The 18,780-nt window shown below is 42.6% G+C and overlaps 1 protein-coding gene across 1 annotated transcript; it reads left to right on the top strand.

Moving 5' to 3' along the window:
• The first annotated feature begins 6,873 nt into the window (after positions 1–6,873).
• entpd6 (ectonucleoside triphosphate diphosphohydrolase 6 (putative)) lies at positions 6,874–17,831 on the top strand. The gene is made up of 14 exons (XM_023963517.1): positions 6,874–7,108; positions 7,696–7,973; positions 8,689–8,765; positions 10,585–10,728; positions 11,703–11,778; positions 13,715–13,750; positions 14,781–14,869; positions 15,346–15,425; positions 16,181–16,245; positions 16,456–16,554; positions 16,628–16,768; positions 17,016–17,072; positions 17,179–17,291; positions 17,361–17,831. Exons 2-14 carry the CDS (start codon positions 7,712–7,714, stop codon positions 17,442–17,444), a joined length of 1,323 nt encoding a protein of 440 aa, XP_023819285.1. The 5' UTR covers positions 6,874–7,108; positions 7,696–7,711; the 3' UTR covers positions 17,445–17,831.
• The last annotated feature ends 949 nt before the right edge of the window (positions 17,832–18,780 follow it).

Below are 18,780 nucleotides of genomic sequence, written 5' to 3'. Positions count from 1 at the left end.
GTGAGACACCACCAGGTCTTCCATTGTTGGAGATATTTGATGCAAAAAACAAAAAAATACACACCATTTCTGTGACGGTAGAACATTGCTGCACTGTCCAGGTCACATGGTCTTGTGTCCTCTGCAAACGTTCACGGCAGTGACTTGGTGTCAGTGAAGTCACCTGAAACAGATGTCTGGCATTCAAGTCAAAGCGATTGAGTCAGATTCAAATAGTTTGTCTGGAAACCCCATTACCTCTCACAAAACGGGCCTGCAGCTGTCTGAGTGCATACGTCCTTAGGTGCTGGTCATCTTTGCTGTCTATTACTGTCTGGATCTGTCAAAAAATACAGTAGTTCTGTGTGTGATGACACTTTGAGACTTATCAAGTTCACCTGCAACATTTGCCTGTCCACTACCACCCTGAAAGCACGCCATGGCCAGGTGGTGCTGCACCCCTGACATGGTATCATCAGAAAGCACAATCTTTAGTTCAAACCTCCGGGAAATTTCAGCATCACAAAGACAAAGGAGCAGCAGGTCCACAAGGAGTAGTTCATAGGACCGTTCCAACACCTGACATGTGACTTACCTCTGACCAACATTCTGACTGTGTTTGTAAAGAGGCACAAAGGTGTTCCCACCTGTTCAGGAAACCGAGGAACTTCAACATCAGCAAAGATGCTTCATCTTTAGTCTTCAGATCACTCCCTATACCTAATCCTACATTCCATATCCTGCTTTCACCTTCAGGCCAGTAAGTGAGCCTCATTTCCCCAAAAGTCGTTTGTGACGAGGGCAGCTTTCTTCACCCCCCACCCCAGTATCATGATGCTGCTTTCAGGCAAACCCCACTGAACCCTCGAGCCCAGAAAAAGGTTTATTAGAATCCTTTATCCCCTTTTCTAAAAACAGTTTTAGACACTTCTGAATAGGCTGCTCTTTCTTTGTGTATTTTATATATATTTATTATTTGAAAAGTGCACATTTTGAAAAAATCGGTTTTATCTGAACAGAGAATATTTTTCTATTGTATTTTATGATCTGGTCTGTCTTCCAATAGTCTCATTGGTATCCAGTTAATCCTTCAATCTGCAATTCTTCATTCGCCTCTTTCATTATGATTTTGTTTTGTGCTTTTTGTGTTTCTTTGCACTCACAGGTCTTTCCAGCACTTTAAGCTGTGTTTAAATTTGTTCTAGAAATCAAATTTACTTACTTACTTTAATAACGTGGACCGAGCACCATATGTTTCTGGCTGAAATCCACGGTGATCTTCTTTGTTCAGCTCATTTCAGATGCAGATTATTGTTGTTGCAGTGATCATAAAACCCTGACGTGTCATCAGCATATGTGGTTGTCTTTCTGCTGTTGTATGAAGGTGTTTCATCCAATTCGTGGTAGCTTGTGTTGTGTGACAATGGCTGCAGGCGGCCACAGTGTCATTACAATTCATCATTGCAATGTGGCTTCACTCACCTTTTGTCACCAGGATAAAACAAAGAAAGAGAAAGAACCCAAGAGAGGATCCCAAAGGAACTCCAGGTATGTTTTCAGCTGACAAAGACACTGATGAAGACAACTCTGGAACAGAAACACTCACACAGAGTGGCTCTGCACATGTGAGGTCAAACCTTCACACGAACACAGAAAAGTCCTTTTAGATCCGACCTCTGAATGAGGAGAAACTTTAGCTTTCACTTCATTTGCTTTGTGTTTGATCAGCTTTACTCCAATATGTGAGCAGCAGATTGCCTTCAGCTTTTAATGCATCCCCACACTGAATTGGACTTCAGCTGACTGTAAGTTAGAAACTATGTAATCTAACAAGCTGGCAGTCAATCTGTGATCCAACAAAGGCTGTGATTAAATACAGAGGATTTTATTTTCACAGAAATCGACTTAAACTCTTTCTTTAAAGGTCCACAATATCAACAGAGTCCTTTGAAGCAATACAATGTTCTATAGAGTTTTTATGCTTCAGATAGTAAGTGATACTGAAGGTTGAGGGTAAAGGTGCAGAAGACACCAGGCAAACTTCAATCAGCAGAAACCCACAAAACATGGCAACGATAAAAATCTTCACAGCTTTTCCTTCTGTTCTGTCTGACTGTATGTAATCTGTTTTTGAGTTACCTTGTGTGCAGACAAAAGCTCATTAAAGGAAAACTTGAAACCAGTTTGAAGAATTTTCTTAAAGCAAGTTACAAAGATGGAATCAAGATTGAGCAAACGCTGTGGTTTAACCATAGAGATCTTAGAAAAGCTAGAATCTCACAAACCAAAAATAAATTGGTCAAAGCAATGAAAGACATTAGTGAAAACCAGAAGAACGACAGAAGAACGACAAAGGTTATTTAGTAAATGGACATTTCTTCTTAATGGCAACAAAACCTCAGTAGTTAAGACAACCAGAGGCAGAAAAAGAGATGATCCACATGAAGAGACAAATGCAGCCCAAAGGAGCAGGGAACTGGAACATCAGTGAATGAAGATAGTCTGACAACTGTTACACATGACAGTTTATGTGACACAAATGTTAAGGCGGGGCACAGCTGGTTAGGACTCCACCTGAGCTGATAATGCACATTATAGGTTCAAAGATGGGGAACAACTTTTCGGGGGATTTTGTCAGAAACCCACATACAGTATATTCATTTTCATTAATGGCAAACTTGCTCAATGAATTGCAGGTTTGATTTTACTTGAGCGTTAAAATGCACTTCAATCAGTAAACCAATAGCCAGCAGTTTCTGCATGTGATGTCAAAGGTTCTTACTCACACAGACCTTCAGAAATGAATTCAGCTTGTCTTTTTAGTAATAAGATGGACATGTGCTTATAGTCCCACTCATCTTTTGATCTGTTGTAAAAGCCTCACCAGTGATCTTTTAATTAAGATTAGGATTTTTTTTTAGCCACAATTTAAAAAAAAAAAAAACTGTCGTTATCTAGGACATATTTTCTGCAAAGTGGCAGGAGTTCATTGGAAATTTGCCTCTGTGTTGTGGAAAGGACCATTGGCCAGAGTTAGCCTGTTCCCATTTCCCATCATCCATCTGTTGATACTCTCTTCCCACTAGCTTACAGCCCTGCACACCCCACAATTCCTTAAATTACCGGTACGAAAAAAAAACAAAAAAAACAAGCAATATTAGAGCAATATTGGAGTGTACAGTTTTGAACCAGATGCCAGCACACACTGGGAAAATGAAGACGTTATTGGATCAATTTGTCTGCAAGTCGATGCATTAGAAGGGGGCAGAGCAGGGAGCTTGTGGAATTGTAGGTCCTATGTCATACCTATGAGCTTTTTCCAACTGCATTTTTTGTCTGCTCCTGATTCACAATGATTTGAATAATGTAAAACCCAGAAATGCATTTTAAAGTTTAATTTTTTTGCATGTCCTCATTGAGAAAAATGCTACAAGTTAAAAAACTCACTCATTGGAATGGATATTGCAGACTGGATTCATGTCCCCAAAGAATAGTTCCAAGTGTGATGGTGAAGCGAAGCAGTACTGTCATCCTCAGACTCACTGCTGCCCCACTGGCAGCTTCCACCCATCTCTGTGCTGCAGATCCATGAGGTTCTGCAAGCGTTCTGTTTGACCTCAGCTGAGGATTAGCTGTTTGGACTTCTTTCCTCTTTCAATCTATTTTAAACAATGTGTTCAGATTAGCCGTCAGAAGCGGAGCGCATCAAATAAAGAAAATTAAATTATCCCATTAATAATATTATATTTGCTGCTCCAACATTATATAATGAAAGAAAGTGGTCCAGGCTCATCCACAGAGCAGCTCTGCTGCAGATGAATTGGATTGTTCAGTTCTTATGCGGTTGCATTCAAATGAAAGCCTGTTAGCAGCAGGTACTCGGATTCTCCAGTGCAGTAACAGTACAACACTACTCTGATGTGATTCCAAAGCATGTCTGTGGCATAAATGAACGGCGTTGTCCCTGAGGAGCCCCCTCTGGACCCCCATGAAGGCTGGCATGCTTCGGCCTGCACTTTGCTGTGATCACTTGTGCGCCTAATAGCTCGTTTGGTGCTTTAACCAGCAGAGTTAAGCCGCCACAACAAGAACAGGCAGAATAATAATAAAAGAATCGATGGAAACAGTTTAATCTTCCTCTTAATGTGGCCGCTCATCTAATCCTCGTCTTCGTCTGGCTGCAGCTGCACTGGACGTTCCTGCGGGATGAGATGGTGTTTAATCGACTTTGGGGGAATTAGTCATTCCTTATTACCGTCGTGGTTTTTACAGGACTTTCCTGGAAAATCCCATTCAACACAAATTTTAATTTCATTTCTGCAGCTCAGTCATGTTGAGGGCAATGTAAATAATCCAATAACATTAATCATCATTTCTTTTTCTTCTCTCAAAATAGACCAGCAGCAGCAGGGGGATTGGATGGGCAGAGACTCTGTCATTCACTCTCCTTTATTGGTTTTTAGAGGCTGTGATGGTTTTATGAAAAGCCATCATGACCCCAATTTACTCTACAGGAACAAAACTTTTCTTCCCGGACCCACAGCTGCGGCAGCTTCCCGATGGATGATTGGCCGGTTTCCTGTGGCTTCCTCAAATATTCCACTTCTCTAGACTTTTGTCAACAAATGGAAAGATTCAAACACTTGCCAAAAACAAAAAGTGTTGTAGGAAGAGATCTCAACTAACTACAGAAAAACAGGCAGAGCTGCGGCCAAATTGCTCTGATGGATCATCACAAATTTCAGGTTTGGGAGCAACCTGCTGCAGAAGACAATCACCACCATCAGAACTGGCCACATGATGAAACAAACAAGTTGCAGGAAAATAAGGGAGCTCAGTCCAGATGTCTAATCCACACCAAGGCAGCGTCTTAATGGATAAAAGTGGAATCTTCTATCAATTATTATCCTAACATGTTGAATTATATCTGCAGAAATCCTTCAAATAATCCTAATAATCCTCCTGATGGGATCACACAACCCAGATGGAGCGGCAGCAGCTCAGCCTTCCTCATCTGTAAGATCCAAAGATGTTTTCACCAACAAGCAGGGATTTCTGCAGTGCAGCACGGAAATGCAAGAAACAAAACTGTAAGAAGAAGCTGCAATTTCACTTCTGGTTTAGAGTGAATCTGAGCTCATTCCTCTGACATTTGTGTTTCTGGAGAATCAAATCTGACCCCAGGTTTTATGCACGATATCATTGAAGCCATGAAAGTCACTCAGTTGCTTGAAGCCTGACAGACAGAATGGCATTGCGAAAAAGGCAGGAAATCAAACTTTGTGGATCCCGGACAAGCCTCCATTTCATACAGTTTCAATACTAGATTAGTAAACAATTAACAAATAAATCTACCTAAATCTACCTAAACAAAAACTAATCAATCAACCACTGAAAATCTAAGATGATCAGGGTAAAAGAGAATGACAAACGAGGTAACTCCTCTTAATTTCATAGCTGAAACCTTTTTTGGCTGTTTTTACTTGACTTTAAAACAAGTTCTAAGAAATTTGTCACTGGTGGAAGACAAGGAGTGCTGGTTTTCATCTCACCTTCAGGATTTGAGTCAGATTAACATTTTTTGTTGGAGGGTTTTTACAATTATTTTGTTTTAATATCTCAGTGAAAATAATAAATATTGTAAATGTTTTATATGTCAAGATTGTACTTGTAGCTAAAGTGAACCAACAATAAAAAAAACCAATTTTTTTCACAAAATTCATCAGTTGTCAAAATATAAGATGAAGTTTTCAGGTCGGAGCACCACCTGTGGACTGTTTGCGTTCCATATACGTCCCTCCTGTGGGCTTTCTTCATCCTGCTGGCACATGGATGGGGGTGGGGGGTGGGTGGGGGGGGGCTAGGACTAAGTTTGACCGTGAAACTAGTACAGATGAAGCTCCATGTCCCACCGTCAGCATAACAGTGGAACTTCTCCCTGCTCGTGTCGACCAACAACTGAGTTGGATTAGAGTCTCAAACTGACGTAATTGTGTCTAAATGTCATTCGTATGTAAATCTGCGAGACGATTAGGATCCACTCAGCACTGCTTTTGTTCTGCTGATCATCAGAGTGATGAAAATAAAAAGCGGCAGAAAGATTACAGAACCATTAAGGTCACCATGTCCATTAACTGATAAACAGCTATTAGAGGCTTATGGACAAAATGACATGGCTGCAGCAGAGTGATGAGGAAGGCTCAGAGGAAGAGGAGGAGAAACATCTTCTGTGAATTTACAGTTTAAGGGTAAAAGGTTTCAAAAATTATTTTATAAAGATCAGCTTAAACTAAAAGTGAGGTTTTATGTTTCCCAGCTGATAGTGAAGCTTTAAAGAAAACTGTTTAGCTGTACGAAAAGGTTACAAGCATAACAGAGATGGAGTTTCCCAGAGTGCTAACCCAGGGAGCTTTATTCTAAAGCAACTGGAAGATATGTCCTTTCTTAAAATTAGGAACTATAAAGCATGTAGCATTTTTCTAAAATGTAGTCCACAAAACATTTAATAATAATAATTTTGTCCGCCAGAGCCTTAAGGATATTTTGCTGCATTGTTTTCTCTCTTTTTTATTTAGCATACAGTATTCTTTTGGTGCAGTTTAAGTATTAGGGGAGTTATTTAAATGATTACAAATACAGTAGTTGATGTGCTGCATGAGGGGGTCCCTGGGCTTCTGAATCCTGCCATGTAGCTTCTATGATTAAAAACAAAAAAATCGTCAACACGCACGTGTAACTCGTGTCTTCTATTTGTGTATTAATTCACGCTCGCGGATGTATGCGCGCACATGATCCCGGAATAACACGGCCGCGCCTTCATACACCTGTGCCTCCACATCACGGACGCTAGTAGAGGGGATTGGCTCGTTAAATACCATGAATTCGAACCAACAGACATCCTAAACTGTGGGTTCCAGGATTATTTCTGAAGCTAAACTTAAAGAGGCGAGGAAATTCGGCTTTTGTGCGCGCGTGGTGCGGAAACGTCACCACCGAGTGCCCTGACGTCATCAACAAGCGCGGTATGGATGTGTGAAAAGAAATGGGAGATTGTCTGGAGGAGCAGAAGTCTGTACCGGGTCAGTGTCTGGGCTTACTCCAAACCGTCAACATGGTAATCTGTTAAACGGTTAGTTTTTCTTTCTTATGTGTGTGTATTTATATAATTCGATCAAGTTAAATAAATGAATAAAACAACAAACTTAATGTCTGCTTCAAGAACTTCCTCTTGTCACTTTGTTTGACTCCAAGTCCCACAGAACTTTAAACTTTAAATGTGTGTAAGAGCAAGTATATGGGATTTTAGAAAAAGCATTGACAGTTTTTAAGAATTTTTAAATTCCTGGTTTCTACATTTTAGTATTTGGCATACATTTGAGATCCTTTGTTGTGGGTCAAAACTGTCCAGATGTAGGGTCATCTAAGTCTGACTGGAGTTGACAGAACTGACCCTGACTCTTTCCGCCCTCATCACTTCTCTAAGGCACATTAGTAACGTTCAGGAGAGCACCATAAGTGCCGGCCATGTTTGCTTGCTCTGACTGTAACAATTTTTAATGGGAGTGAAAAGAGCAAATAAGCTTCAAGATTTTCTGGACAAACTGGTTTTTGGAGACAATATCATATGAGGGAGACCAGTAGCTGCAGGTCCTGCAGGTTTTGCAGGTTCTTTGGGTCTGGATGTTGCTTCAGGGATCTTTTTCTTTTTTTAAACAGATTTCACACATAATGAATGGTGATGAAGAGACCAAAGCTCGGTGTCTTTCTCTTCATGGCCTTTCTGCTGGCCTACCTGTTGTTTCTGAAGTACCACTACTCAACCTCCAAGGCCTCCAACTTCAGACCACCTCCACATGCCGAGTCCAAATTGGTCAGAGCCGGTGACGACCGGCCTGTCTCTGCAGACGGATTTGACTTCCAATATGGCGTCATGTTTGACGCGGGCAGCACCGGAACCAGAGTCCACATTTTCAAGCTCCAGATGAAGAGTAAAGGTGAAGATTGGAAAGCCCTGCTGCTGGTTTGGGTTTGGCCAATCAGTACCAGGAAAGTTCTGACTATTTCACTAGAAAGGATTTTTCTAAAATCAAAGTGTGTTGTTGAATTTTGGTTTGCAGAGAGACACATTATTTTAAACCCGTTGGTTTGTTGCAGACAGAAACTGAGCAGATTTGTTCATCAGTGATGTTATTTCTCGCTGCAGTAAACCGATTGGCTCGCTGTTTGGTATCCAGAATCCCAGCGTGTTGGAGCGATGGCGCTGTGATGACAGTGGACATGCAGTGGATCCTCTCAGAGGACTGCTTTTAGTGTATTTAAAGTCCACACATGTTGGCCCTGAACCTTAATTACCAGATGAGCGTGTGCAGACAAGAGGAGCTCTGAGCCTTTAAGTCCCGCAGCTCTGGGTTAAAACGACACAAACTCATTATAGTGTTTGAGAGCTCTCTGCTTTATTAGGCTTAGAGGGGGTTCCTGCAGCCAAATGCCTTCGTTATCGCATTTAAAGCTAAGCTGACTCGCGGACTGAGTGCAATTTTGGCCTCTTTGTTAGCATCAGGGCTAACCGGACTAATGGCAGCACCTGTTAGTTATGCAGACTGGGATTGTTATTAGGAGCTTAATGACAGCTCAGATAGAGGCCGTCAGAACAGAGATGTGCAAAAAGAGTGTCAGGAGCTCCGTGCTGATGTTTGCTTGTTTCCATAGAACCCCCCATAGTGGACCACGAGACCTTCAAGGCCATCAAACCTGGGCTGTCTGCGTACGCTGATGATCCCGAGAAGGTGAGATGGTTCACACGCATTAAATCTGATGAAAATTCAAATGATTACTTTTTGTTTACATTTGAATGAGAGACACAAAACCAATACATGAAAAAGAGAAATTATCCTCAAATGGACCAGGAGAACATAAATGATTTCTCATGTTGGACTGCCACAAATGCGCTGATACATGCACTGTCAGAACATCTCTCAAGATCAACCAGGAGATGCAATGGAACCTCACAAAGCTCCTTTGTGGCTATTAAGCCTGAGGGGCTTCTCCGTCTTTTTCATTTTCTACTGTTTACTAAATGGTAAAGACCGTATACTGTACTTATGTAGAGCTTTACTAACCTTTTGGAAGGCCCAAAGCACTTTACAGTCACAGTCCCATTCACACGCACGACACTATAACCACCAGTAATGTGGGGTTTAGTGTCTTGCCTGAAGACACTTCAAGGTGAGAACCAAACCTGCGATCTTCTGATCAGAGGTTGACTGTTCTACCTTTGCCACGGTTGCAACCTCTGCAGCAGTTGGCACTTTGGTGAGTTAAAAATGCCACTATTCAAACGTCATTACCAAATCAGACTCCCTGATTGGTCAAAGTTTGACCTGGTTAAACAGACCTAAATGGTCTTAATAGTGTGCATAGTGTTAGGGTTATGCCTTTTCTTCAACAAAGAGAAGAACCACATAGGAAATGATTTTTTTTTTAGACTTCTGCAGAAGGAGAAGCCTGTCACAGCACAAGCTACGACAGACGAGTTCACCTTCCCAGTGAATCCAGTTTGGTTTTATTGGTGGCCAGGTTGATAACATAAAAGTTGGTCATTCAATCAGGCAGTACAGGAACATCATATCTTGTATAGTCAGCCCCTAGCATGTCAGTGTTTTCGTACTGAAAGACAGAACTGAGACACAATCATATTATGGTGATAACGTGTAAGCAAATGATGATTACGCAAATCCCAACACATAGCTACGTTAGAGCGTGGGAGCCCAAAACTCGCATTTACCGTATTTTCCGGACTATAAGTCGCCCTTTTTTTCATAGTTTGGCAAGGGGTGCGACTTATACTCCGCAGCGACTTATATTAGAACTAAATTGAAATAAATACATTGTTAACCCTCCTGTTATGTTCATTTGTGAGGAACAGAGATGATGTTCCTGGGTCAATTTGATTTATGAGTTATGTTAAGTGTTAAGAGGATGTTAAGTGACTCAGAGAATCAGCAAACGTTTTTTTAAAGTAAGATCTTGAAGGTTAAAAACATAATATTCTATTTTCCAATGATTTCATAAATTCAGAAATGCAATAAAAATGACTACATTCTACAAATACAGGATGAAAACAGAGTATTAGTTGGGCAATGATGCTTCATGAAAGGAATAAATAAATAATTATGAGAAAGAATTACTGTGAAATTATGAGATAAACAGTCTGCTATGATTGTGTCATATGAGGTTGTGGAACTTATTAGTTCTTGGTCTCAGATTTTGTAAAATAAATCTCCCGTCAAAATGCGACTTATAGTCCAGTGCGACTTATCTGTGTTTTTTTCTACTTTATAATGTATTTTTGGGCTGGTGCGACTTATACTCCGGAGCGACTTATATTCTGGAAAATACGGTACATGCTTTCCTTCGGACGTGGCCGCTTGAACGTACATTGCCGGGAGCAGTGTGAATGTAGCTTAACAGTGTCCCATCGTGTGATCAGATGAAGGTGGGGAGCTGGAGACCAAAATTCTAACTGCAGTTTCAGCGAACTCAAGTCACCACAAATGAGAAGTTCTCAGGAGAAACGGTAACAATAGTTGTCTTTTCTTTGTTCAGTGTGCAGCAGGAATCCAAGAGCTTCTGCATGTGGCAAAGTCCAGTGTCCCCCCTTCCATGTGGGCTAAAACTCCACTGGTCCTGAAGGCCACAGCCGGTCTGAGGCTGCTGCCTGGAGAAAAAGCCAAGCAGCTGCTGGAGAAAGTAAGTAAGCCTCTCTTGACCTGGTCACACCATCCATGCACAGATCAGAAACACACACACAACTTGGTTACAAAGTCTAAGTGAAGCACTTTCTGAGTTTTCCGTGAAAACGTAACACAACATCTGTAAAACAGGTCTCTAATATAAGGAGTTAGGATCAGTGAGTTTGAGGAAAATCCAATAAAAAGATAGTAACATGCTAGTTATTTCAGGCCATGTTTTCTTCAAGGAGACCCATTTGTGAAGATGACACAACCTCGGCCCAACTGAGCATGTGCAGCTATTGTATCACAGCAAACCGGATCAGTTCCAGGAATCCTAACTAGAATCTGCTATATAGAAATGAAAGAAATGCATCGTGTATCATCAGATTTTGAGTGAAAACCTCTTTCCACCAGCAAGGGCATTGAAGATGAAACGTGGCTGGGTCATTAAGCATGACAGCAAACCCAAACACACCGCCCGGGTAACAAAGGGATGGCTTTGTAAGAAGCTTGTCAAGGTGCTGGAGTGGTCTAGTCAGTCTCCAGATCTCAGTTCCATAGAAAATCTTTGGAGGGAGTTGAAAGTCTGGGTTGCCCACCGACAGCCCCAAAACATCACTGCTCTAGAGGAGATTTGCATGGAGAAATGGACCAAAATACCAGCAATAGTTTGTGAAAACTTTGTGAAGACTTACAGAAAACGTTTGACTTTCATTGCCAACAAAGGATTTATAACAAAATCTTGAGTTGAACTTTTGTTATTGACCAAATACTTATTTTCCATCACAATTTACAAACATTCTTTAAAAATCAGACAATATGATTTTCTGGATTTTTTTTTCTCATGTTGTCTCCCATAGTTGAGGTATACCTATGATAAAAAAAATTACAGGCCTCTCTCATCTTTTTAAGTGGAAGAACTTCCACAATTGGTGGCTGACTAAATACTCTTTTGCCCAACTGTACTTTGCACTTCTTGTTTGTATCCAGGTAAGACAGATTTTCCACAAGTCTCCTTTCCTGTCTAGAGACGACAGCGTCTCCATCATGGACGGCACTGATGAAGGTAAGCAGTCCTGATTGTTACCTGGGTTTGCTCATGATGGAGCTGGGCTGATCCAGACTTGATGTTCTAGTCTGGAGCTGCTGCTGTGGTCATTATGTGGTTATTCAACAAAAAGAACAAAGCTTGTTTTTAATGCCTAAGAAGCTCAAGTGCAAGGAGTCCCTATAAACTCTTCCCAGCTCATGCAGCTCTGGTCTGAACCCGAGGAGAACCAGTTTTCTTTTAGCGGTTACTGGAGAAATGATCGCAAGTACAGATTTCGTCACTGGACTTGGAGGTAACCAAACCCATTTCAGATGTTTGATCGATCGTGGAGCTGTGGTGACCTTGTGAGAAAAATGGCTGGCATGCGGGGAACAAGCAAAGCATTAGCTTCCACAGCAGCGCCTAATCTCAGCCACATCTCCCTGAACAAACGTCTTACCTGGAAAACAAACATCTGACCCGTTTTTGCAGGTTCTTTTGGGCTGGTGGGATTTTTCGAACAGGTTTGGTTCTGACCCTCTTTTTTTCAAAACTGTCCATGTGTCCATCAAAACCTGAGGGGAAAGCATTGTCAGAGTTGTGTATGAAGGAATGGAGGGAAGAAGAGATGAGAAAATTCTCAAAACAGACTTTTCTGTAATTTCCCAACCTGAAGTCTTATCTGATCAGCTTTATGTAGTCTGCAGTTTTTTTGTTTTTTCTCACCTTTTGACCTAATAGATGAAGACGTTTGGCAATTCTGGGGATTGTGAGGTTACAGAATATGGCATGTTTGAGTAGCAGGAAGGTTGGGTTCATTACTGATGGGCTCAGAATTGAAGCAGACTTGGATCACCGGACTGTGGCAGTAAAGAAGTGACCAGAGGAGTTCGCGGTCTGCATAACCAGGTCAGCTCAGATCCACATTAGTGTCTGTGGCAGAATGTTTGTGCTCAGCTGCATTAGAGCCTTTTAACCGTGTCCTTTGACCCCTGCTGCATGCAGGAGTGCACGTTTACCAGCTACACGCAAACCGTATCATGGGAGCTTTACAGCAAAACTCCCAGGCAGAGACGCTAAGAATCAATTTTCAAACAAAACACACAAGTCCTGGCGAGGGTCAGGGAACTAAACACGGGCACTTAGCGCTTCCACCGATCGCTCATATCTCCATTAACAATAAGTCTCTTCCTCGCAGGCGGGCAGAGGGTAATCTGGATGGGGGATAAGTACGCCAGAAGGAATGACAAATATCAGCAAGATAATAAGGCTGATGGAATCTGGTTAGACCGTGAGAGGACCCCGGAGCTTTCAGCTCGAGCTCCACGCTGGGAATCTGTCCATTAATGGCTCCTGACCCATCCTTCAGTCATCTGATCCCGCTCACCGAGGAGAAAACATTCCAGCTGCAGAAAGAACGGGATGGATAATCCACTCCCCTTTAAGATTAAGTGGGACATTATCCCACATGGCTATAATTGCTATATGAACTACTTTAAAAGGATTATGCAAGGTCTGCAATTCCTGCACGCGTCCACCCGCAGAGGCAAGGCGTGTGGCCTCAGAGTGATGGGGAGGGGTCTCAGGCCTCACACCTGCAAGTCCTCAAGGGTCAACGGCAGGAACCACTGATTAACCATCCCTGTCGGAGCTGTGAAGAGCTGAGCGCAGATCCAGGACCACAGAGAAACGCCCTGCTAGCTGAATTCTAGAGGTCCAGACTTGAGACAACTTGGACCCCCATCCCCCAGAGCAGAGAAACCTCCAAAGAACCAGACTGACTATTAACTGTAGTTCAGAAACAGCTTTGAGGTTGTTTTTGTTATCTGTAAAGGAGGAATAAATCCCAACTTGCTGCAGCAGAGCAGAACTTTCTCATGCAGGACTGTGGTTTCAGTCAGCGACGATGATCATGAATTTGCATCTGAACTGTTAAAGGGTTGCTCATCTCTCTCTTTACCTGTTCTTTCAGGAATTTCTGCTTGGATCACTGTCAACGTCCTCATCGGTGAGACCCATTCTTTTACCTCTCAACCTGCAAGAATCAGGTTTGCGGTTTAATTTCGAGCTGGATTAGGAGAAGGTTTATTGGTGGTCAGCAGCGTCTGAATGACGCTCCTGTTTAAAGTTCTGAGGCAAATCAGATCCTCCTGACGTCCATCGCGGTGGTTCCTCGCATTTAAAAGCCGAAAGGTCCACCCTGTGTTGGTTCTGGATCCACCTGCTTCTTTTTCTAGAGGGCAATGGGGGAAACATTCATTGTTCAGGGTGGGTTTGGTACTTGCAGATAGAACTGATGTTCCTTTGGCGTCTGCCAGCATAAATGTGTCAGGGGGATCCAGCAGTCCATTCTGCCACATTTATCTCTTGCTGTTGGTCCTGAATGATTCTTTAGTGCACCTGCAAACTTCAGAGTGGAGGCCAGGATGATTGTCACATTGAAAGTCTGGATGATGAAGGTTACGATGACAAAGGTCTGGATAATGATGGTCAGGACCAAAGTCAGGATGACGGTCAAAATAAAGAAAGTCATATTGAGGGTCAGGATGTTAAAGGTCAAGGCAAACAGGGTCAGAAGGACAAATGTCACAATGAAAGTTAAAACTGCAAAGATTAGGAGAACGGAAGTCACAACAAATCTCAGGAAAAGAAAAGGGTCATGATGATGAAGTCAAAGTGAAGAAAGTTAGGATGCAAAAGTCAGAAAGATGGTCAGGATGAGATAAAGTTGACCAGGAGTACAATAAGAGTTAGGATGATGAAGGTCAAAATGTAGATGATGACAAAAGTTAGAAAAATGATCATAATGAAACTCCAGATAGTAAAGGTCACAAGGCTAGAATGACTAACGTCACGGGTCTTTGTATGTATGTAGCTGCAAAGATCTACTGAAGGTTAGCTTCTTACAGACCCCCAGAATCCTTCTATTTAGGTTCTGCTCATTTCCACCATTATTTTCCGGAAGTGTAGAGGTCTTTCTGCATGATCTGCCCTGGAGTCACAGATTAATCTTCTAGTTTGTTGTCTTTCCTTTAAAGGTGGTCTCAGCAGAGCTGACTTAACCACAGTGGGGATGTTGGATCTAGGTGGTGGTTCAACTCAGATCACCTTCAGCCCCCGTGATGAGGTGAGGATGACTTTGGAAGGAACCGTGTCTGATAGAGGTTAAAGTTAGCGGCTGGAATGAAAATGAGCACCTCCAAGTCAGAGGCCATGGTTCTTGACCAGAAAAGGTGATTTGCCTCTCTGGGTAGACAGAGAGCTCCTGCCCCAAGTGGAAGAGTTCAAGTATCTTTGGGTCTTTTTCACAAGTGACGGAAGGATGCCTCCTGGACTTCTCTCTGGAGAAGCATTCAAGGCATGGAAGCACCCAATAAAGACCCAAAAAGGCATTGGAGGGACAGTATTTTTCAATTGACCTAAGAGCACTTTGGGGTTCTTCTGGCAGAACAGGATGAAGTTGTTGAGGAGAGGGAGGTTTTTGCTTAGATTGGTACTCCAATGACCTGGTTCTGGATAAGTGGAAGATGATGGGAGCATGTTCAGTCTTTAAAAGTCTTCAATTTAACGCATTTGTGCTTTTCTGTGTGTGCTCGGGTGTAGAAAACCATCCAGATGTCTCCCATCGACTTCATCAGGTCCTTCGAGATGTTCGACAGGACTCACACTGTTTACACACACAGGTAAGCATTACCCCTGTCCGAGCCTGCTTCCAATAACGGGGGGGGGGGGTGTTGTCTGGTTTGTATAAAAAAAAAAAAGGGCGAGGGGAAGGGGGACGGTCTGCGCTAACGGTCCCATCCACAACACAAAGCCAAATTTCTAATAAACTGCAGCTGCTCTGCAGATAATATCTTGTTTTTTGATGTTACCTAAAAACGGCATAATGATAATTGAAAGACCACTGGGAACCCTTTTACAATAGAGGAGGATCAGAGTAGGTATTTAGACTGCTAGACAAAATATCCTCATAAAATATCCAGGTTTTTATCTTTTTTAATTTCTTTTAGATGGAAATACACAGCTTGCATTGTCCACACTACCCTCTAGTGGCAAATGTATAATCTCAGATGCAGCGTGAATTCAGGCCTCACTTGCCTTAAAGCAAACACTCAAACTGTTTCCACGTCACACAGCTGAACCCGCAGCAGCTCTTGATGTTGAAAAGTCTCAGTGATTCCAGAACATGGAGGTTCTGCACAAACCTGCAAGGAAACATTACTGCGAGCTAAAACACAATTATTTGGCCCTCTTATCTCTGCAGTCGGTTCTTCTGTCTGTGACCTCTAACAAGAGCACAAGGAAAAAAAGGGTCTCAAAAGCAAAGAGTCTCTGATTAAAATTAATGTTTGTGCTAAAAAAATTCTGCTTCACAGTTAGCACTTTATTGGGACAGAGCAGCTGTTCTCAGCAGAACCTGTTTTTTTGTTGTCTACAGTTATCTGGGTTTGGGTTTGATGTCCGCCCGGCTCACCATCTTAGGAGGTTCTGTTGATCCGCCTGGTACGTATCTGACCCTCTTTTCTTGTTTTTCATCTGGCTTTCATCTCTGCCTTTTATACCCCGCCCCCCCAGATAAATAAGCCATTATCTAATCTTTTAACAACACACTGCAAGATTAATTCCTTGCTTGCCAGCTGTTGCTGTGGTCTGGCTGCTGTAAGAAGCTGCAGCTCATAGTCTCTTTGGTTTTTCTGTGTGTGCGTTCCATAGGGGGCAGCACTGAGCTCGTCAGCCCCTGCCTCCCCCCGCAGTACTCAGGCAGGTGGGAACATGCGGATGTTGTCTTCACTGTAAAGGGACAGAAAGCAGGTAAAGTGAAGTGAAGCCCTATAAATACCCATCATGCAGCTGGAGCAGGTGGAACCAAGTTTGTGTGTTTCAGGGGAGCCGGTTTTTGAGACGTGCCTCACCAGAGTGCAAAAGGTTCTATATGGGAAGATAAAGAGGGTGTCAGAGGTGGTATCCATGGACTTCTACGCCTTCTCCTTCTACTATGACCGTGCTGTTAACTTAGGCATCATCGGTAAGACTCCTGCCAAATAGAATCAGTTGATGACTGCTTCCTGTTTATATCTAGACAGATGCCATCCTAATAAAAGTGGACGGGTAAACTTATTTATGAGGGAAGGTCACATAAGAGTTTTGGGGTCAGAGTTTAACTAGGTCAGTCTGACACCAGAACCCCTTTAAGAGGCTCCTGAAAATTAAGCAGGTGGGGGGGATGATCGTTCCCACCTCTGAGTCATCGTCATACCTGTTTCTGTGTGCAGATGAGAAGCTGGGCGGAGCCATCAGAGTGTCTGACTACACAGATGCAGCCAGAAGAGGTGAGCTGGGACCCCCTGTTTGTGCATGCAATGAATTGCACCCGAAGAACGGAGGGGGGACGATGCACCTCTGAATATGGATCATGTGTGTGGTTCTTGTTCTCAGTGTGTTCTGGGCCGTCAGCCGAACCTCAACAGAATCCCTTCCTCTGTCTGGACCTGGTCTACATCTCCGTCCTTCTGCAAGAGTTCGGCTTCCCCCCCCACCAGCAGCTCAGGGTCAGTCCGCCATCACTCTTATTGATTATCAAGCTGATTGTTTCTTCTGACTGGGTTTCTGTGCCGCAGCTTGCCAGAACCATCAACCAAGTGGAGACCAGTTGGGCTCTGGGAGCCACTTTCAACTACATGGAAACCCTGAGAGGATCATGAGGCTGGACCAGCCATGCACGCTCACATGCACTCTGAGCTGGTGTGGGCTCTGTGTTCTGGTTTGTTTGTTAAAAGAACTTTTAATGTTCTGATGAATTGTAATAAAAACTGTCACTGAAGAATGTCCAACCAGGTTCTGTTGATCCAGAACCTGCAGCAAAAGCCAAAAGACATTGGTGGGTATCAGAGCTTCAGAGAAACCTTTTCTGCAGGTTCAAACCATGCTTCTGTTTCCAGATTTGAAGCAAACCAGGAAGTAACGTGTTGCAGTTCTGGAAATGACCACTAGAGGCTGATGTCAGAGGAGAGCTTTGACTCCCATGTTAAATTAATTGTCTGATTTCACACCAAAAATAAATGAATGTATAGAGTGGTTACAAAAATCTATTTAATTTTCTGGATTAATTTTCTTTTTACGACTACTGCTTGGGCGGAGAAGGAAGGTTTGTGAATAATAATTTTAAAAAATTATATTTGTATGCGTTTGAGTTCCTGCCAATCAGTCATTTATGTTTTTAGCAGATCTAAATGTTGTGCTCAATATGTTTTCATCCACACGGGGATGTGGTAAAGGCTAAAGAATTAACACAAAATTAAAAGTATAATATTTATATATCACAGTACAGTAAGAGTTAGACAGGGTGCACGGTAACTGTGCATGAGTGTTTTTACATTTGTCATTCCTCGTGGTAACCAAAGGAAGGAGGCAGCGTTATCATTTTAAACACGTCCATGATAGTTTCACGAAAGAAACACTGACTCAGTCTGACTGACCTGAAATCTACAACCAGCGGGGAGGAGCACAAGCAGATGCTGGGATGGATGAGAGGGGTCCATCACAAGAGATGTCCCGACACATCTCTTTTTGTAAATGTCTGCTTGCATAGGGAAGGGGGTGCCACCTCATCTGAGGATAGTAGAGACAGATTCATTCTAAGCAGAAATTACAGTGAAGTGCAAGAGTCTGATGTGGACCATCAAAGTGTTTAAGTTTGACCTGGAAGAAGGAAATGAACCCTAACAGTGTGACTTATGATTGGAACTGATGAGAAGCTGAACTGTAAAGGCCACAACAGCTTGATGGAAAAGCAGAAACACTATTGACCCTTGTGCTATCTTAGATGACTCCATCCTTGCGTTGACATGTTCTCCCTACCATGACAAAGGTGGATAAAGGTGGAAAGATTTCATGTAATCCATGGACACCAGTGAAGATCACAAATCATTGAAGAACAAAGGTACAGAACACTGTCTAGTGGGTCTAGATGACCCAACTCCCAATGTTAAAGGGCCTAGGATAGCACAAGGGTTAAAGGATCATGGGAGAAGACCACAG

This window comes from Oryzias latipes, chromosome 15 (genome assembly GCF_002234675.1).
Source record: "Oryzias latipes chromosome 15, ASM223467v1".
NCBI lineage: Eukaryota > Metazoa > Chordata > Actinopteri > Beloniformes > Adrianichthyidae > Oryzias > Oryzias latipes.
This window is presented reverse-complemented; position numbering and strand designations above follow the sequence as displayed.

Coding starts and splice junctions, on each gene's coding strand:
- entpd6 (XM_023963517.1), top strand. CDS start 7,712: ATGGTGATGAAGAGACCAAAGCTCGGTGTCTTTCTCTTCATGGCCTTT. Junction 14,870..15,345: donor CCTTCAGCCCCCGTGATGAG/GTGAGGATGACT, acceptor GCTCGGGTGTAG/AAAACCATCCAGATGTCTCC. Junction 16,769..17,015: donor TGTTAACTTAGGCATCATCG/GTAAGACTCCTG, acceptor TTCTGTGTGCAG/ATGAGAAGCTGGGCGGAGCC.